Consider the following 21,240-nt stretch of genomic DNA (forward strand, 5'->3'; position numbering starts at 1 on the left):
GCTCGCGGGGGCGCTGGACCTGGAGAGCCCCCAGGTGTTCCCAGGGGTGCCCGGGGGCGGCTTCGGCGCCAGCGTGGCCCAGTTTGGCACTGGGGAGAGCGGATGGTAAACTGGGAACCCCGAAATCGGCCCAAAACCGACCCAAAACCGACCCAAAATCACCCCAAAATCACCCCAAAATCACCCCAAACATCATCCCAAAATCACCCCAAAAACACCCTAAAATCATCCCAAAATCACCCCAAAATCATCCCAAAATCATCCCAAAATCATCCCAAATATCCTCCAAAATCACCCCAAAATCATCCACAAATATCCTCCAAAAACTCCCCAAAAACACCCCAAAAACACCCCAAAATCATCCCAAAATCACCCCAAAATCACCCCAAAATCATCCCAAAATCACCCCAAAATCACCCCAAAATCATCCCAAAATCATCCCAAAGTCACCCCAAAATCATCCCAAATATCCTCCAAAATCACCCCAAAAACACCCTAAAATCATCCCAAAGTCACCAGAAAATCGACGCAAAATCACCCCAAAATCATCCCAAAATCGACCCAAAAATCACCCCAAAATCACCCCAAAATCATCCCAAAATCACCCCAAAATCGACCCAAAAGCGACACAAAATCGACACAAAATCATCCCAAAATCATCCCAAATATCATCCCAAAATCACCCCGAAATCACCCCAAAAATCCTCCAAATTCATCCCCAAATATCCTCCAAAAACTCCCCAAAAACACCCCAAAATCGACCCAAAATCGACAAAAATGGGCCCAAAACCGACCCAAAATCGACCCAAAATCACCCCAAAATCATCCTCAAATATCCTCCAAAAACTCCCCAAAATCATCCCAAATTCACCCCAAATTTCCCCAATTTTCCCCAGTTTTCCCCAAAATCCCCAATTTTCCACCATAATTTCCCCATTTTTCCCCAAATCCCCACAATTTTTCCCAAAATCCCCACAATTTTCCCCAAATTTCTCCAAACTCCCCAAAATTCCCCCAATTTTCCCCAAAATTCCCCATATTTCCCCCAAATTCCCCCAAAATCCCCCAAAATTTTCCCAAATTTCCCCAAAAATCCCCCAATTTTTACCAAAATCACCCCAAAATCCCCCAATTTTCCTCATATTTCCCCAAAAATCCCCAAATTTTTTCCCAAATCCCCCAAAATTCCCCCAAATTTCCCAAATTTCCCAAAAATCCCCCGATTTTCCCCTAAACCCCCAATTATTTCCTCAAAATCCAAAATTTTCCCCCAAATTCCCCCAAATTTCCCTAAATTTCCTCAAATTCCCCCAAAATCTCCCAATTTCCCCCCAAATTTCCCCAATTTCTCCCAAATTTCCCCAAATTCCCCAAAATTTCCCCAACTTTCCCCCAAATCCCCCAAATTTTCCCCCAAAATCCCCCAATTTTTACCAAAATCACCGTAAAATCCCCCAATTTTCCCTAAATTCCCTAAAAATCCCCCCAAATCCCCCCAAATTTTCCCCAACTTCCCTGAATTTGCCCAAAAAGCCCCGAATTTGTCCCAAATTTTCCCCAATGTCCCAAATTTCCCTGAATTTTCCCCAAAATTTCCCCAATTTCCCCGAATTTGCCCAAAATGCCCCGAATTTGCCCCAAATTTTCCCCAGTTTCCCCGAATTTCCCCGAATTTTCCCAAAATCCCCACAATTTCCCCAAATTTCCCCAAATTTCCCCGAATTTTGCCCAAATTTCCCGGAATTTCCCCGAATTTTCCCCCAATTTCCTCAAATTTCCCCAATTTTCCCAAATTTGCCCAAAATCCCCTGAATTTTCCCCAAAATTTCCCCAATTTCACCAAAATTCCCCAATTTCCCCGAATTTCCCTGAATTTTCCCCAAATTTTCCCCAATTTCCCCGAATTTCCCTGAATTTCCCCGAATTTGCCCAAATTTGCCCGAATTTCCCGGAATTTGCCCCAAGGCTGCTGGTGGGAGCCCCCCTGGAGGGGAACGGCTCCGGCACCGTTTACGGCTGCGCCTTCGGCTCCGCAACGTGCCGGAAGCTCCCGGTGCCAGGTGAGACCCCTCCCCAAATTGGGACCCACAGGTGAGACCCCTCCCCAAATTGGGGACCCCCCACAGGTGAGACCCCTCCCCAAATTTGGGACCCCCAGGTGAGACCCCTCCCCAAATTGGGGACCCCCCACAGGTGAGACCCCTCCCCAAATTGGGGACCCCCAGGTGAGACCCCTCCCCAAATTGGGACCCCAGGTGAGACCCCTCCCCAAATTTGGGAGCCGCAGGTGAGACCCCTCCCCAAATTTGGGATCCACAGGTGAGACCCCTCCCCAAATTGGGGACCCCCAGGTGAGACCCCCCCCCCCCAAATTGGGACCCCCAGGTGAGACCCCTCCCCAAATTTGGGATTGCCCAGGTGAGACCCCTCCCCAAATTGGGACCCCCCACAGGTGAGACCCCTCCCCAAATTGGGGACCCCCAGGTGAGACCCCTCCCCAAATTGGGACCCCCACAGGTGAGACCCCTCCCCAAATTGGGACCCCCAGGTGAGACCCCTCCCCAAATTTGGGATGCCCAGGTGAGACCCCTCCCCAAATTGGGACCCCCTACAGGTGAGACCCCTCCCCAAATTTGGGATTGCTCAGGTGAGACCCCTCCCCAAATTGGGGACCCCCCACAGGTGAGACCCCTCCCCAAATTGGGGACCCCCAGGTGAGACCCCTCCCCAAATTGGGGACCCCCCACAGGTGAGACCCCTCCCCAAATTGGGGACCCCCAGGTGAGACCCCTCCCCAAATTGGGACCCCCCACAGGTGAGACCCCTCCCCAAATTGGGACCCCCCACAGTTGAGACCCCTCCCCAAATTTGGGATTCCTCAGGTGAGACCCTCCCCAAATTTGGGATTGCTCAGGTGAGACCCCTCCCCAAATTTGGGATTGCCCAGGTGAGACCCCTCCCCAAATTAGAGATTCCTCAGGTGAGACCCCTCCCCAAATTGGGACCCCCCACAGGTGAGAGCCCTCCCCAAATTTGGGACTCCCCACAGGTGAGACCCCTCCCCAAATTGGGGACCCCCAGGTGAGACCCCTCCCCAAATTTGGGACCCCCAGGTGAGACCCCTCCCCAAATTAGAGATTCCTCAGGTGAGACCCCTCCCCAAATTTGGGATCCACAGGTGAGACCCCTCCCCAAATTAGAGATTCCTCAGGTGAGACCCCTCCCCAAATTTGGGACCCCCCACAGGTGAGACCCCTCCCCAAATTTGAGGACCCCCCCCAACCCCCACGTTTTGGGGAGGGGTCTGACGCCGCGTCCCCCCAGGGCCCCCCGGAGCGGTCAGTTCCTCGCTGGGCCTGGCGCTGGCGGCCGGAGAGGACGCGGCGCTGGTGAGAGCCGGAACCAGGGGGACCCCAAAATTTGGGGTTTTGGGAGGTTTCACCCAAAATTTGGGGTTTTTTGGGAGGTTCCACCACAAAATTTGGGGTTTTTTTGGGAGGTTCCCCCCAAAATTTGGGGTTTTTTGGGAGCTTTCGCCCAAAATTCGGGGTTTGGGGAGGTTCCCCCCAAAATTTGGGGTTTTTTTTGGGAGCTTTCACCCATAATTTGGGGTTTTGGGAGGTTTCACCCCCAAAATTTGGGTTTTTTTGGGAGGTTCCACCCCAAAATTTGGGGTTTTTTGGGAGGTTCCCCCCAAAATTTGGGTTTTTTTGGGCGGTTCCACCACAAAATTTGGGGTTTTTTTGGAGGTTTTTGGGAGGTTTCACCCAAAATTTGGGTTTTTTAAGAAGGTTCCACTACAAAATTTGGGGTTTTGGGAGGTTCCATCACAAAATTTGGGGTTTTGGGAGGTTCCACCCAAAATTTGGGTTTTTTTGGGAGGTTCCACCACAAAATTTGGGGTTTTGGGAGGTTCCACCCAAAATTTGGGGGTCTTTTTGGAGGTTTTTGGGAGGTTTTGCCCCAAAATTTGTGTTTTTTAGAAGGTTCCACCACAAAATTTGGGGTTTTGGGAGGTTTCACCCCAAAATTTGGGGTTTTTAGAAGGTTTCCCCCCAAAATCTGGGGTTTTTTGGAGGTTTTTGGGTGGTTCCACCCAAAACTTGGGTTTTTAGGAGGTTTCACCCCAAAATTTGGGTTTTTGGGAGTTTCCACCCCAAATTTGGCGTTTTTGGTGGAACCCCAGGGAGGTGTAACCCCAGATTTTCGTCCCGCGGTCGTTTTCCCCAAAATCGCCGTTTCTGAGGTGGAACCGAGGCCGAGCGCCCCCAAATTTTCTCCTCCAGGTGTGCGGCCCCACCTCCCCCCAGGTGTGCGGGGTCAACGTCCACCTCAACGGCTTCTGCGTCCAGCTGGACACCGACCTCCGGCCGGTCCGGAGCCTCCCGGCCACCTTCCCAGGTATGGGGTGACCAGTGGTCATCTTGGGTCATCGGCTCCATGGACAATGACCATTGACCACCCAGTGGTCATCTTGGGTCATTCATCTCCATGGACATTGAGTGGTGACCACCCAGTGGTCATCTTGGGTCATTGGCTCCATGGACAATGACCACCCAATGACCAGTGGTCATCTTGGGTCATTGGCTCCATGGACATTGACCGTTGACCACCCAGTGGTCATCTTGGGTCATCGGCTCCATGGACAATGACCACCCAATGACCAGTGGTCATCTTGGGTCATCGGCTCCATGGACATTGACCATTGACCACCCAGTGGTCACCTTGGGTCATCGGCTCCATGGACATTCACCACTGACCACCCAGTGGTCATCTTGGGTCATCGGCTCCATGGACAATGACCACCCAATGACCAGTGGTCATCTTGGGTCATCGGCTCCATGGACATTGACCATTGACCACCCAGTGGTCACCTTGGGTCATCGGCTCCATGGACATTCACCACTGACCACCCAGTGGTCATCTTGGGTCATCGGCTCCATGGACAATGACCACCCAATGACCAGTGGTCATCTTGGGTCATCGGCTCCATGGACATTGACCATTGACCACCCAGTGGTCACCTTGGGTCATCGGCTCCATGGACATTGACCATTGACCACCCTTTGGTCATCTTGGGTCATTCATCTCCATGGACATTAAGTAGTGACCACCCAGTGGTCATCTTGGCCTTGTGTGCGACATCAAGGAGGTAGAAGCCCAAAATTTGGTTTTTCTGGAGGTTTCACCCCAAAATCAACGTTTTTGTTGATATGGAGAAGGTGGAACCCCAAAAATTGGGTTTTTTTGAGGTTTCACCCCAAAATTAATGTTTTTGTTGACGTGGAGAAGGTACAACCCCAAAACATGGTTTTTCTGGAGGTTTCACCCCAAAAATCAACATTTTTGTAGCTATCGAGAAGGTAGAACCTCAAAAATTGGGGTTTTTCTGGAGGTTTCACCCCAAAATCTACGTTTTTGTTGAGATGGAGAAGGTGGAACCCCAAAAATTGTTTTTTCTGGAGGTTCCCCCCCAAAATCGCGCTTTTTCTTGCCCCCGAATTCGCGTTTCTCCTCTCCGGCCTGTCCGTGGTCACTCGGGGCTGTGGTCACTCTGTCCGCAGAGTGTCCGAAGACCTCGATGGACATCGCGTTCCTGATGGACGGCTCGGGCAGCATCGCCGAGCAGGACTTTGAGACCATGAAGACCTTCATCGCCGAGGTGATGCGGCGATTCCGGGACGACGACGCGCAGGTAACGCTCACCTGGGCCGGGTGGACGACCTCTGGTGGCCGTTGGTCATCTCGGGTTGGTCAAGCGGCGGTGAGGTTGAGCGGTGACCGCTCAATGGTCATTTGGTCATCTCGGGGGGTTTGGCTCCATGGGTGTTGAGTGGTGACCCCGCAATGACCAGTGGTCATCTTGGGTGGTTTGGTTCCATGGACATTGACCGTTGACCACCCAGTGGTCATCTTGGGTCATCGGCTCCATGGACATTGACCATTGACCCCTCAATGACCATTGGTCATCTTGGGTGGGTTGGCTCCATGGACGTTGACCACCCAGTGGTCATCTTGGGCCATTCATCTCCATGGACATTGACCATTGACCACCCAATGGCCATTGGTCATCTTGGGCCATTAATCTCCATGGACATTGACCGTTGACCACCCAGTGGTCATCTTGGGCCATTCATCTCCATGGACATTGACTGTTGACCACCCAGTGGTCATCTTGGGCCATTCATCTCCATGGACACTGACCGCTGACCACCCAGTGGTCACCTTGGGCCATTCATCTCCATGGACATTGACCACTGACCACCCAGTGGTCATCTTGGGCCATTCATCTCCATGGACACTGACCGTTGACCACCCAGTGGTCATCTTGGGCCATTAATCTCGTTGACCTTGACCATTGACCCCCAACAGCCATTGGTCATCGGGGGTGGTCCGGAGCGGCCGTTCCGGTGGTCACTCATTGTCCGTCTGTCCAGTTCTCCCTCACCCAGTTCTCCCACACCATCCAAGACCACTTTGACTTCAAAACCTTCCGGAGATTTCCGGACCCCGCGCGGCTCCTCCGGAACGTCCGGCAGCTCACCGGTGCCACCTACACGGCCACGGCCATGCGGAGCGTCCTGTGAGTGACCGCTGACCCTGCTGACCGCTGACCACTGACCACTGACCACTGACCACTGACCACTGACCTCACTGACCACTGACCACTGACCACTGACCCTGCTGACCACTGACCACTGACCACTGACCACTGACCACTGACCACTGACCACTGACCCTGCTGACCACTGACCCTGCTGACCCTGCTGACCACTGACCACTGACCACTGACCACTGACCCTGCTGACCCTGCTGACCACTGACCACTGACCACTGACCACTGACCACTGACCCTGCTGACCACTGACCCTGCTGACCCTGCTGACCACTGACCACTGACCACTGACCACTGACCCTGCTGACCCTGCTGACCACTGACCACTGACCACTGACCACTGACCCTGCTGACCCTGCTGACCACTGACCCTGCTGACCACTGACCCTGCTGACCACTGACCACTGACCACTGACCACTGACCACTGACCTCACTGACCACTGACCACTGACCACTGACCCTGCTGACCACTGACCACTGACCACTGACCACTGACCCTGCTGACCCTGCTGACCACTGACCCTGCTGACCACTGACCCTGCTGACCACTGACCACTGACCACTGACCACTGACCTCACTGACCACTGACCACTGACCACTGACCCTGCTGACCACCGACCACTGACCACTGACCACTGACCCTGCTGACCACCGACCACTGACCACTGACCACTGACCCTGCTGACCGCTGACCACTGACCGCTGACCACTGACCCTGCTGACCACTGACCACTGACCACTGACCACTGACCCCACTGACCACTGACCACTGACCCTGCTGACCCCTGACCCTGCTGACCACTGACCACTGACCACTGACCACACTGACCACTGACCCTGCTGACTACTGACCCCACTGACCTCTGACCCTGCTGACCACTGACCACTGACCGCTGACCACTGACCACTGACCCTGCTGACCACTGACCGCTGACCACTGACCACTGACCCTGCTGACCACTGACCACTGACCACTGACCACTGACCACTGACCACTGACCCTGCTGACCCTGCTGACCACTGACCCTGCTGACCACTGACCGCTGACCACTGACCACTGACCCTGCTGACCACTGACCACTGACCACTGACCACTGACCACTGACCACTGACCCTGCTGACCCTGCTGACCACTGACCACTGACCACTGACCACTGACCCTGCTGACCCTGCTGACCACTGACCCTGCTGACCGCTGACCCTGCTGACCACTGACCCTGCTGACCACTGACCACTGACCACTGACCCTGCTGACCACTGACCACTGACCACTGACCACTGACCCTGCTGACCCTGCTGACCACTGACCCTGCTGACCGCTGACCCTGCTGACCACTGACCACTGACCCAACTGACCACTGACCACTGACCGCTGACCGCTGACCCTGCTGACCACTGACCCCACTGACCACTGACCACTGACCCTGCTGACCACTGACCACTGACCACTGACCACTGATGCCACTGACCACTGACCACTGACCCTGCTGACCACTGACCCCACTGACCACTGACCACTGACCACTGACCGCTGACCGCTGACCCTGCTGACCACTGACCCCACTGACCACTGACCCCTGACCGCTCCCCCGGCCGTGTCCGGCCCCCGCTGACCGCGCTGACCGGCAGGAAGAAGATGTTCGTGGCCGGCCGCGGCGCTCGGGCCGGCGCGCGGCGGATCCTGATCGTGGTGACCGACGGCGAGCGGTTCGGTGACCCCCTGGACTACCCGGACGTCATCCCGCTGGCCGAAGCCATGGCGGTCACTCGCTACGCCATCGGGGTGAGCGGCGGTCAGCGGGGCCCCGCGGCCGCGGGGCTGTGTCCACCTGTCCGCCTGTCCACCTGTCCACCTGTCCATCTGCCCCTGTCCACCTGTCCGCCTGTCCGCCTGTCCGCCTGTCCGCCTGTCCGCCTGTCCACCTGTCCGTCTGTCCATGTCCACCTGCCCACCTGTCCACGTGTCCATCTGTCCATGTCCACCTGTCCACATGTCCATCTGTCCATGTCCACCTGTCCACCTGTCCACCTGTCCGTCTGTCCATCCACCCCACCTGTCTATCTGTCCGTCTGTCCACGTGTCCATCCGCCCCTGTCCACCTGCCCACCTGTCCACGTGTCCATCTGTCCATGTCCACCTGTCCACATGTCCATCTGTCCATGTCCACCTGTCCACCTGTCCACCTGTCCATCTGTCCATCCACCCCACCTGTCTATCTGTCTGTCTGTCCACGTGTCCATCTGTCCATGTCCACCTGTCCACCTGTCCATCTGTCCATCCATCCCACCTGTCCACCTGTCCATCTGTCCATGTCCACCTGTCCACCTGTCCGTCTGTCCACCTGTCCAACTGTCCATGTCCACCTGTCCACCTGTCCCTCTGTCCATGTCCACCTGTCCACCTGTCCATCTGTCCATCTGTCCATCTGTCCACTGTCCATCATCTGTCCACCTGTTCACCATGTCCATCTGTCCATCCCACCTGTCCATCTCCATCCCACCTATGTCCACCTGTCCATCCATCCCACCTGTCCATGTCCACCTGTCCACCTTGTCCATCCCACCTGTCCATCCCTATCTCACCTGTCCACCTGTCCATCCATCCATGTCCATCCCACGTGTCCATCCGTCCCACCTGTCCATCTCCACCTCACCTGTCCGTGCCCACCTGAGCTGTCCGTGCCCACCTGTCCATCCATGCCCACCTGTCCATCCATGCCCACCTGTCCAGCCATGCCCACCTGTCCGTGCCCACCTGTCCATCCATGCCCACCTGTCCAGCCATGCCCACCTGTCCGTGCCCACCTGTCCAGCCATGCCCACCTGTCCATCCATCCCACCTGTCCATCCATGTCCACCTGTCCAGCCATGCCCACCTGTCCATCCATGCCCACCTGTCCATCCATGCCCACCCGTCCGTGCCCAGCTGAGCTGTCCGTGCCCACCTGTGCAGGTGGGCAGCGCGTTCGAGCGGGCGGAGGCGCAGCAGGAGCTGCAGGTGATCGCCTCGGGCCCCGCCCACGTTTTCCGCGTCGACAACTTCGAGGCGCTGAGCGGCATCCAGAGCCAGCTGCGGGAGAAGATCTTCGCCATCGAGGGTACCTGGGCACACCTGGGCACACCTGGGCACACCTGGGAACTCACCTGGGCACACCTGGCGGCACCTGGGCACAGCTGGGCACACCTGGGAACTCACCTGGGCACACCTGGGCACAGCTGGGCACTGCTGGGAACTCACCTGGGCACAGCTGGGAACTCACCTGGGCACACCTGGGGGCACCTGGGCACACCTGGGCACAGCTGGGAACTCACCTGGGCACACCTGGGGGCACCTGGGCACACCTGGGCACACCTGGGAACTCACCTGGGCACACCTGGGAACTCACTTGGGCACAGCTGGGCACACCTGGGCACACCTGGGCACACCTGGGCACACCTGGGCACTGCTGGGAACTCACCTGGGCACAGCTGGGCACAGCTGGGCACACCTGGGAACTCACTTGGGCACACCTGGGAACACCTGGGACACACCTAGGCACACCTGGGCACTCACCTGGGCACAGCTGGGCACTCACCTGGGCACACCTGGGGGCACCTGGACACACCTGGGCACATCTGGGCACTGCTGGGAACTCACCTGGGCACACCTGGGGGCACCTGGGCACACCTGGGGGCACCTGGGTACACCTGGGCACACCTGGGGGCACCTGGGCACAGCTGGGAACTCACCTGGGCACACCTGGGGGCACCTGGGCACACCTGGGCACACCTGGGGGCACCTGGGCACAGCTGGGAACTCACCTGGGCACTGCTGGGAACTCACCTGGGCACACCTGGGGGCACCTGGGCACACCTGGCCGGTGCCCTCTCACCTGGCCCCACCCCCAGGGACGAGCTCCGCCCACAGCAGCTCCTTCCAGCTGGAGATGGCCCAGGAGGGGTTCAGCGCCACGATGACCGCGGTGAGTGACCACTGAGTGACCACCGAGTGACCACTGAGTGACCACTGAGTGACCACTGAGTGACCAGTGAGTGACCACTGACCGCTGAGTGACCGCTGAGTGACCACTGAGTGACCGCTGAATGACCACTGACCGCTGAGTGACCGCTGAGTGACCACTGAGTGACCGCTGAATGACCACTGAGTGACCACTGACCACTGAATGACCACTGAGTGACCACTGAGCACTGACCATCCCCACTGACCACTGAATGACCACTGAGTGACCACTGACCGCTTCCCTGTCCCTCACTGGCGTCCCCAGGTGGTCACTGGCCACTGAGTGACCACTGAGTGACCACTGACCACTGAGTGACCGCTGAGTGACCGCTCCGTCCCCCCAGGCCGGGCCTGTCCTGGGGGCCGTGGGCGCCTTCGATTGGTCCGGGGGCGCCTTCGCCTACGGGGGAGGGGCGCCCACCTTCCTCAACGCCTCCGGAGCGCACCTGGGCACACCTGGAGAGCACCTGGGCACATCTGGAGCACACCTGGGCACATCTGGAGCACACCTGGGCACACCTGGGGCACACCTGGGCACACCTGGAGAGCACCTGGGCACACCTGGAGAGCACCTGGGCACATCTGGGGCACACCTGGGCACACCTGGAGCGCAGCTGGGCACATCTGGAGCGCACCTGGGCACACCTGGAGCGCACCTGGGCGACGCCGAGGACACCAGGGACGCTTACCTGGGTGAGGGGCGCACCTGGGCACGGGGGTGGGCACACCTGGGCGGGTAAAGGGCACACCTGGGCAGCGAAACGGATCTGAAATCCCCCCCAAAATTTACCTGAAAACCCTCAAATTTACCTGAAAACCCCCAAATTTACCTGAAAACCCCCCAAATTTACCCAAATTGCCCCGGGACTCACCTGAGCTCACCTGGCGCAGGTTACTCGGCCACGCCCCTGGCGCTGGGCGGGTCCTGGGCGCTGGCGCTGGGCGCGCCCAGGTACGCTCACCTGGGCAGGGTCCTGCTGCTGCGGCCCGGCAACACCTGGACGGTGCTGGCCCAGGCCACCGGGACTCAGGTGAGGGGCACACCTGGACAGGTGAGGGGGACACACCTGGGACAGGTGAGGGGGGACACACCTGGGACAAGTGAGGGGGGAGGGGACACACCTGGAACAGGTGAGGGGGACACACCTGGGACAAGTGAGGGGGGAGGGGACACACCTGGAACAGGTGAGGGGGACACACCTGGGGGGCACACCTGGACAGGTGAGGGTGAGGGGACACACCTGGACAGGTGAGGGTGAGGGGACACACCTGGAACAGGTGAGGGGGACACACCTGGGGGGCACACCTGGACAGGTGAGGGTGAGGGGAAACACCTGGACAGGTGAGGGGGGACACACCTGGGGGGTCTCACCTGAGGGGATTTCACCTGGGGGGGTCTCACCTGGGGTTGGGGTCTCACCTGAGGGGATTTCACCTGGGGGGTCTCACCTGGGGGGGGTCTCACCTGGGGTTGGGGTCTCACCTGGGGGGTCTCACCTGGGGGGGTCTCACCGGGGGTTGGGGTCTCACCTGTCTCACCTGAGGAGATTTCACCTGGGGGGTCTCACCTGGGGGGTCTCACCTGGGGTTGGGGTCTCACCTGAGGAGATTTCACCTGGGGGGTCTCACCTGGGGGGTCTCACCTGGGGTTGGGGTCTCACCTGAGGGGATTTCACCTGGGGGGTCTCACCTGGGGTTGGGGTCTCGCCTGGGGGGGGTCTCACCTGGGGGGTCTCACCTGTCTCTCCCCCCTCCCCAGGTGGGCTCCTATTTCGGGGCGTCGCTCCTGGCGCTGGAGCCCGGCCCAGGTGAGCCCCGCCCCCGGGCAGGTGAGCCCCAGGTGCGGCTCCTGGTGGGGGCGCCCCTGTTCTACGGGGGGGGCAGCGGCGGCCGCGTGCACCTGTGCGAGCTGCAGGGACAGGTGAGGCACACCTGGGCAGGTGAGACACACCTGGGGGGCCTCGCTGGTCCCTCACCTGTCCCTCACCTGTCCCCCACTTGTCTCTCACCTGTCTCACCTGTCTCACCTGTCCCACCTCACCTGGCCCTTACCTGTCCCACCCGTCTCACCTGTTGATCCCACCTGTCCCTCACCTGTCCCTCACCTGTCCCTCACCTGTGTCCCTCCCCTGTCTCACCTGTCCCACCTCACCTGTGTCCCTCCCCTGTCCCACCTGTCCCACCTCACCTGTGTCCCTCACCTGTGTCCCTCCCCTGTCCCACCTGTCCCACCTCACCTGTGTCCCTCACCTGTGTCCCTCACCTGTGTCCCTCACCTGTCCCACCTGTGTCCCTCCCCTGTCCCTCCCCTGTCCCTCCCCTGTCTCACCTGTCCCACCTCACCTGTGTCCCTCACCTGTGTCCCTCCCCTGTCCCTCCTGTGTCCCTCACCTGTCCCGCCTGTCCCACCTGTCCCACCTCACCTGTCCCTCACCTGTGTCCTTCATCTGTCCCACCTGTGTCCCTCACCTGTGTCCCTCACCTGTGTCCCTCACCTGTCTCACCTGTCCCACCTCACCTGTGTCCCTCACCTGTCTCACCTGTCCCACCTCACCTGTGTCCCTCACCTGTCTCACCTGTCCCACCTCACCTGTGTCCCTCCCCTGCTCCCTGTCCCCAGGGCCCTCACCTGCGCTGTCACCTGGCTCTGCGGGGCTCACCTGGGCAGCCCCTGGGGCGCTTCGGGGCCAGCCTGGCTCACCTGGGCGACCTGGACGGGGACAGGTGCGCCGAGGTGGCCGTGGGGGCGCCCCTGGAGGACGACGGCCGGGGCGCGGTTTACCTGTTCAGGGGCGCACCTGGCGGGGTCAGCGCGCAGGGAGCGCAGGTGAGAGCCCGGGGGGGACAGGTGAGAGCCCGGGGGGGACAGGTGAGAGCTCACCTGGGGCACCTGGGACAGGTGAGAGCCCGGGTGGACAGGTGAGAGCTCACCTGGGACAGGTGAGAGCTCAGGGGGGAGAGGTGAGAGCTCACCTGGGGGACCTGGGACAGGTGAGAGCCCGGGGGGGACAGGTGAGAGCTCACCTGGGACAGGTGAGAGCTCGGGGGGCACCTGGGACACCTGGGACAGGTGGGAGCTCACCTGGGGCACCTGGGACACCTGGGACAGGTGAGACCTCACCTGGGACAGGTGAGAGCCCAAGGGGGACAGGTGAGAGCTCACCTGGGACAGGTGAGAGCTCGGGGGGGACAGGTGAGAGCTCACCTGGGGGACCTAGGACAGGTGAGAGCTCGGGGGGCACCTGGGACACCTGGGACAGGTGGGAGCTCACCTGGGACAGGTGAGAGCTCGGGAGGGACAGGTGAGAACTCACCTGGGACAGGTGAGAGCTCGGGGGGCAGCTGGGACACCTGGGACAGGTGAGAGGTTGGGGGGACAGGTGAGAGCTCACCTGGAGGACCTGGGGCAGGTGAGAGCTCACCTGGGCGAGGGGGTTCTCACCTGTCTCTCACCTGTGTCTCACCTGTCTCACCTGTCCATGTCTCACCTGTCTCACCTGTCCATGTCTCACCTGGCTGTCTCTCACCTGTCTCTCACCTGTGTCTCACCTGTCTCACCTGTCCATGTCTCACCTGTCTCACCTGTCCATGTCTCACCTGGCTGTCTCTCACCTGTCTCTCACCTGTGTCTCACCTGTCTCACCTGTCCATGTCTCACCTGTCTCACCTGTCCATGTCTCACCTGGCTGTCTCTCACCTGTGTCTCACCTGTCCAGCGCATCCCGGGCTCCCGGTTCCCGTCCCAGCCCCATTTCTTCGGCCAATCGCTGAGCGGGGGGCGTGACCTGAGCGGGGATCACCTGCCCGACCTGGCCGTGGGGGCGCGCGACCAGGTGCTGCTGCTCAGGTGAGTCCAGGTGACCCCAAACACACCTGAAACCTCCCAAAATCCACCCCAAACTCACCTGGGCCAGGTGCTGCTGCTCAGGTGAGCTCAGGTGACCCCAGGTGTGACCCCAGGTGACCCCAGGTGTGCCCCCAGGTGTGACTCCAGGTGTGACCCCAGGTGACCCCAGGTGACCCCAGGTGTGACCCCAGGTGACCCCAGGTGTGACCCCAGATGACCCCAGGTGTGACCCCAGGTGTGACCCCAGGTGACCCCAGGTGTGACCCCAGGTGTCCCCAGGTGTGACCCCAGCTGTGACCCCAGGTGACCCCAGGTGTGTCCCCAGGTGACCCCAGGTGTGACCCCAGGTGTGTCCCCAGGTGACCCCAGGTGTGACCCCAGGTGTGACCCCCGGTGACCCCAGGTGTGACCCCCGGTGACCCCAGGTGACCCCAGGTGTGTCCCCAGGTGACCCCAGGTGACCCCAGGTGTGACCCCAGGTGACCCCAGGTGTGACCCCTGGTGACCCCAGGTGTGACCCCAGGTGTCCCCAGGTGTGACCCCAGGTGACCCCAGGTGTGTCCCCAGGTGTGACCCCTGGTGACCCCAGGTGTGACCCCAGGTGTCCCCAGGTGTGACCCCTGGTGACCCCAGGTGTGTCCCCAGGTGTGCCCCCAGGTGTGACCCCAGGTGACCCCAGGTGTGTCCCCAGGTGACCCCAGGTGTGACCCCAGGTGTGACCCCAGGTGACCCCCGGTGACCCCAGGTGTGTCCCCAGGTGTGACCCCAGCTGTGACCCCAGGTGACCTCAGGTGTGACCCCAGGTGACCCCAGGTGACCCCAGGTGTCCCCAGGTGTGACCCCAGGTGTGTCCCCAGGTGACCCAAGGTGTGTCCCCAGGTGACCCCAGGTGTGTCCCCAGGTGTGACCCCAGGTGTGACCCCAGGTGACCCCAGGTGTGTCCCCAGGTGACCCCAGGTGTGTCCCCAGGTGTGACCCCAGGTGTGACCCCAGGTGACCCCAGCTGTGACCCCAGGTGTGACCCCAGGTGTGACCCCAGGTGTGTCCCCAGGTGACCCCAGGTGTGTCCCCAGGTGTGACCCCAGGTGTGACCCCAGCTGACCCCAGGTGTGACCCCAGGTGTGACCCCAGGTGTGTCCCCAGGTGTGACCCCAGGTGTGACCCCAGGTGTGACCCCCGGTGACCCCAGGTGTGACCCCAGGTGTGACCCCAGGTGACCCCAGGTGTGACCCCAGGTGACCCCAGGTGACCCCAGGTGTGCCCCCATTTGTGACCCCAGGTGTGACCCCAGGTGACCCCAGGTGACCCCAGGTGTGACCCCCGGTGACCCCAGGTGACCCCAGGTGACCCCAGGTGTGACCCCCGGTGACCCCAGGTGTGACCCCAGGTGTGTCCCCAGGTGACCCCAGGTGTGACCCCAGGTGTGACCCCAGGTGTGACCCCAGGTGACCCCAGGTGTGACCCCAGGTGTGACCCCAGGTGACCCCAGGTGTGACCCCAGGTGTGTCCCCCGGTGTGACCCCAGGTGACCCCAGGTGTGACCCCCGGTGACCCCAGGTGTGTCCCCAGGTGACCCCAGGTGACCCCAGGTGTGACCCCAGGTGTGTCCCCAGGTGTGACCCCAGGTGTGACCCCCGGTGACCCCCGGTGACCCCCGGTGACCCCAGGTGTGTCCCCAGGTCGCCGCCCCTGCTCCAGGTGAGCGTCGACGTCACCTTCGAGCCTCAGGTGATCCCGGCCCGGGAGTGCCCCGAGGGGGAGGAGCATCGGGAGCCGCTGGGCGTGGCCCAGGTGTGCTTCAGGGTCACCAAGAGCACACCTGACACCTTCGGTGAGACCCCGAAACCTCACCTGAGCCCCAAAAACTCACCTGAACCCCGAAAACCTCACCTGAACCCCAAAATTCACACCTGAGCCTCACCTGAACCCCCCAAAAACTCACCTGAGCCCCAAAATTCACACCTGAGCCTCACCTGTGGCTCACGTGGGCGTGGCCCAGGTGTGCTTCAGGGTCACCAAGAGCACACCTGACACCTTTGGTGAGACCCCGAAACCTCACCTGAGCCCCGAAACCCCACCTGAACCCCCCGAAACCTCACCTGAACCCCCCCGAAACCTCACTCTGAACCCCAAAACCTCACCTGAACCCCCCCAAAACCTCACCTGAGCCCCAAAACCCCACCTGAGACCCCAAAATTCACACCTGAGCCCCGAAACCCCACCTGAACCCCCCGAAACCTCACCTGAACCCCCAAAACCTCACCTGAGCCCCCAAAAAACTCACCTGAACCCCAAAATTCACACCTGAGCCCCAAAATCCCACCCCAAAGTCACCTGAACTTCCCAAAAACCTCACCTGAACCCCGAAACCTCACCTGAACCCCAAAACCTCACCTGAAACCCCTCCAAAAACCTCACCTGAACCCCCCCAAAAACTCACCTGATCCCCAAAACTCACCTGATCCCCAAAATTCACACCTGAGCCTCACCTGAACCCCACCAAAAACTCACCTGAATCCCCCAAAAACCTCACCTGAACCCCCCAAAACTCACCTGAACCCCCAAAAACCTCACCTGAACCCCCCCAAAACTCACCTGAACCCCCCCAAAACCTCACCTGCACCCCCCAAACCTCACCTGGGCCCCGAAACCTCACCTGAACCCCAAAAACCTCACCTGAACCCCCCCAAAACCTCACCTGAACCCCAAAACCTCACCTGAACCCCCCAAAACCTCACCTGAACCCCAAAATTCACACCTGAGCCCCAAAAAACCTCACCTGAACCCCTCCCAAAACTCACCTGAACCCCAAAATCCCACCCCAAACTCACCTGGACTTCCCCAAAAACTCACCTGAACCCCGAAACTTCACCTGAACCCCAAAACCTCACCTGAACCCCCCAAGCCTCACCTGAGCCCCCCAAAACTCACCTGAACCCCCAAAATTCACACCTGAGCCCCAAAATCCCACCCCAAACTCACCTGGACTTCCCAAAAACTCACCTGAGCCCCGAAACCCCACCTGAACCCCCCAAAACCTCACCTGAACCCCCCAAAGACTCACCTGAACCCCAAAATTTCACACCTGAGCCTCACCTGAACCTCCCCAAAGATTCACCTGAACCCCCACAAAAACTCACCTGAACCCCAAAATTCACACCTGAGCCCTCACCTGAACCCCAAACCCCACCCCCAAACCTCACCTGAACCCCAAAATTTCCCCCCAAAATCTCCCAATTTCTCCCAAATTTCCCCAATTTCCCCCAAAATCCCCCCCTAAAATTCAATTTTTTCCCCATTTTTCCCAATTTCCCCAAAATTCCCCACTTTTTCCCAATTTCCCCCCCAAATTTCCCCATTTTTCCCCAATTCCCCCAAATTTCCCAATTATACCCAATTCCCCCCAAAATTTCCCCCAAAACCCCCCTAAAAATCCAAAATTCCCCATTTTTTCCCCAATTCCCCCCCCAAAATTCCCAAACTTTTCCCAATTTCCCCCAAAATCCCCCCAGAAATCCAATTTTTTCCCCATTTTTTTCCCAATTCCCCCCAATTCTTTCCCCATTTTTTCCCAATTCCCCACAAATTTCCCAAACTTTTCCCAATTTCCCCCAAAACCCCCCCTAAAAATCCAATTTTTTCCCCATTTTTTCCCAATTCCCCCCCAATTTTTTCCCCATTTTTTCCCAATTCCCCCCAATTTTTTCCCCATTTTTTTCCCAATTCCCCCCAAAATTTCCCCCAAAACCCCCCTAAAAATTCAATTTTTTCCCCATTTTTTCCCAATTCCCCCCAAAATTCCCAAACTTTTCCCAATTTCCCCCAAAACCCCCCTAAAAATCCAATTTTTTTCCCCATTTTTCCCAATTTTCCCCCAAAATTTTCCCCCCAAAACCCCCCTAAAAATCCAAAAATTTCTCCATTTTTTCCCAATTTCCCCCCAAAATTACTCCATTTTTCCCAATTCCCCCCAAATTTCCCCATTTTTTCCCAATTTCCCCCAAAATTCACCATTTTTTCCACATTCCCCCCAAAATTTCCCCCAAAACCCCCCTAAAAATCCCAATTTTTTTCCCTCATTTTTTCCCAATTCCCCCCAATTTTTTCCCCATTTTTTCCCAATTCCCCCCAAAATTTCCCCCAAAACCCCCCTAAAAATCCAAAAATTCCCCATTTTTTCCCAATTCCCCCCCAAAATTCCCAAACTTTTCCCCAATTTCCCCCAAAACCCCCCTAAAAATCCAATTTTTTCCCCATTTTTTTCCCCATTCCCCCCAAGCCCTCCCCCCAGAAATTCCATTTCCCCCCCCGGGGCCCCCCGGCCCCCCGGAATCCCGGATTTGCCGGGATTTTCCCGAAATCGCCGGATTTCTCCCCGATCCAGGCTCGCTGCCCTCGGCCTCGCTCTGGTTCCGGGCCGAGCTCGACCCCGGCCGGCGCCCGAGCCCGGGCGGATTTTGGGGCAAAAACGGCGGAAAACGGGAGCCTGCGCCTGGGCCCGGGGCGGCGCTGCCAGAGCCTCGCGCTCTTCCCCAGGGTGCGGCCTTTGGGGCCGGGTTCCCGGCCATTTCGGGAAAAAAAACGGGATTTCGGGGGAAAAAACGGGGATTTTAGGGGGAAAAAAACGGGGATTTTGGGAAAAAAATTGGGTGAAAATCGGGGGAAAATTGGGATTTTTGGGGGAAAAAATGGGGGAAAATTGGGGAATTCTTGGGGAAGGTTGGGTCAAATTTGAGGAGTTTTTTTGGGGGGATTTTGGTCCAAAATTGGGGAAATTTGGGAAAAATTTGGGAGATTTGGGGGAAAAATTGGGGATTTTGGGGGAAAAAATGGGGGATTTTTGGGGATTTTAGGGAAAAAAAATTGGGGGAAAATTGGAGAAAATTTCGGGGAAAATTGGGTCAAATTTGAGGATTTTTTTGGGGAGGATTTTGGTCCAAAATTGGGAAAATTTGGGAAAAATTGGGGAATTTTGGGGTAAAATTGGCAAAATTGGGTCAAAATTGGGGGAGAGGTTGGGGGGGATTTTGGTGGAAATTTGGGAAAATTGGGGAAATTTGGGGGAACTTTTGGGGAATTTTGGAGAAATTCAGGAAATTGTGAAAATTTGGGGATTTGGGTAAAAAAATTTGGGGATTTCGGGGAAAACTTGGGAAAAAATTGGGGATTTTTTTTGGGGGGATTTGGGGGATTTGGGGGAAATGTGGGGAATTTGGGAATTCTGGGGGATTTTGGGGCAAAAACGGTGGAAAACGGGAGCCTGCGCCTGGGGCCCGGGGCGGCGCTGCCAGAGCCTCGCGCTCTTCCCCAGGGTGCGGCCTTTGGGGCCGGTTCCCGGCCATTTCGGGAAAAAACGGGATTTCGGGGGAAAAAAACGGGGATTTTGGGGGGAAAAAAAAAACGGGGATTTTTGGGAAAAAATTGGGTGAAAAATTGGGGAAAAAATGGGGGAAAATTGGGGAATTCTTGGGGAAGATTGGGTCAAAATTGAGGATTTTTTTGGGGGGATTTTGGTCCAAAATTGGGAAATTTGGGAAAAAATTGGGAGATTTTTGGGGAAAAAAAACGGGGATTTTGGGGGAAAAAATGGGGATTTTTGGGGATTTTAGGGAAAAAAATTGGGGGGGAAATTGGACAAATTTCTTGGGGAAAATTGGGGTCAAATTTGAGGAGTTTTTGGGGGGGATTTTGGTCCAAAATTGGGGAAAAGTGGGAAAATTGGGGAATTTTGGGGGGAAATTGGCAAAATTGGGTCAAAATTGGGGGAGAGGTTGGGGGGATTTTGGTGGAAAATTGGGGAAATTTGGTGAAAAATTGGGGAACTTTGGGGAATTGAGGTGAAAATTTGGAGAAATTTTGGGGGGGAAAATTGGGGATTTCGGGGAAAACTTGGGAAAAAATTGGGGATTTTTTGGGGGGGATTTGGGGAATTTGGGGAAAATGTGGGGAATTTGGGGAATTCTGGGGGATTTTGGGGCAAAAACGGCGGAAAAACGGGAGCCTGCGCTGGGCCCGGGGCGGCGCTGCCAGAGCCTCGCGCTCTTCCCCAGGGTGCGGCCTTTGGGGCCGGTTCCGGCCATTTCGTGGAAAAAAACGGGATTTCGGGGGAAAAAAAACGGGGATTTTGGGAAAAAAATTGGGTGAAAATTGGGGAAAAAATGGGGGAAAATTGGGGAATTCTTGGGGAAGATTGGGTCAAAATTGAGGATTTTTTTGGGGGATTTTGGTCCAAAATTGGGGAAATTTGGGAAAAATTTGGGAGATTTCGGGGAAAAATTGGGGATTTTGGGCGATTTTAGGGGAAAAATTTGGTGAAAATTGGGGGGAAAAATGGGGATTTTTGGGGAAAAAATGGGGCGGAAACTGGTGGAATTTGGGGGAAAATTGGGGAATTCTTGGGGAAGATTGGGTCAAATTTGAGGATTTTTTGGGGGGATTTTGGTCCAAAATTGGGGAAATTTGGGAAAATTGGGGAATTTTGGGGTAAAATTGGCAAAATTGGGTCAAAATTGGGGGTAGGATGGGGGGATTTTGGTGGAAATTTGGGGAATTTTGGGGAAATTGAGGTGAAAATTTGGAGAAATTTTTGGGGGAAAAAATTGGAATTTTGGGGAAAATTTGGGAAAAAATTGGGGATTTTTTTGGGGGGGATTTGGGGAATTTGGGGAAATTTGGGGAAATGTGGGGAATTTGGGGGAATTCTGGGGGATTTTGGGGCAAAAGCGGCGGAAAACGGGAGCCTGCGCCTGGGCCCGGGGCGGCGCTGCCAGAGCCT

The 21,240-nt window shown here is 57.5% G+C and overlaps 1 protein-coding gene across 1 annotated transcript; it reads left to right on the forward strand.

Annotated features, from left to right (window-relative positions):
* Positions 1-1,965: 1,965 nt before the first annotated feature.
* On the forward strand, positions 1,966-19,002 carry ITGAX (integrin subunit alpha X; the record flags this gene model as incomplete). Its single annotated transcript, XM_068177967.1, has 15 exons — positions 1,966-2,060; positions 3,325-3,389; positions 4,287-4,401; positions 5,565-5,735; positions 6,373-6,583; positions 8,248-8,401; positions 9,572-9,716; positions 10,507-10,580; positions 10,963-11,311; positions 11,510-11,649; positions 12,378-12,539; positions 13,239-13,445; positions 14,335-14,465; positions 16,145-16,296; positions 18,850-19,002. Coding segments are annotated over 15 exons (2,324 nt in total), but the record flags the coding sequence as incomplete, so codon positions are not given.
* Between the last annotated feature and the right edge of the window lie 2,238 nt (positions 19,003-21,240).

Source organism: Anomalospiza imberbis, unplaced genomic scaffold, assembly GCF_031753505.1.
Source record: "Anomalospiza imberbis isolate Cuckoo-Finch-1a 21T00152 unplaced genomic scaffold, ASM3175350v1 scaffold_1278, whole genome shotgun sequence".
Classification (NCBI taxonomy): domain Eukaryota; kingdom Metazoa; phylum Chordata; class Aves; order Passeriformes; family Viduidae; genus Anomalospiza; species Anomalospiza imberbis.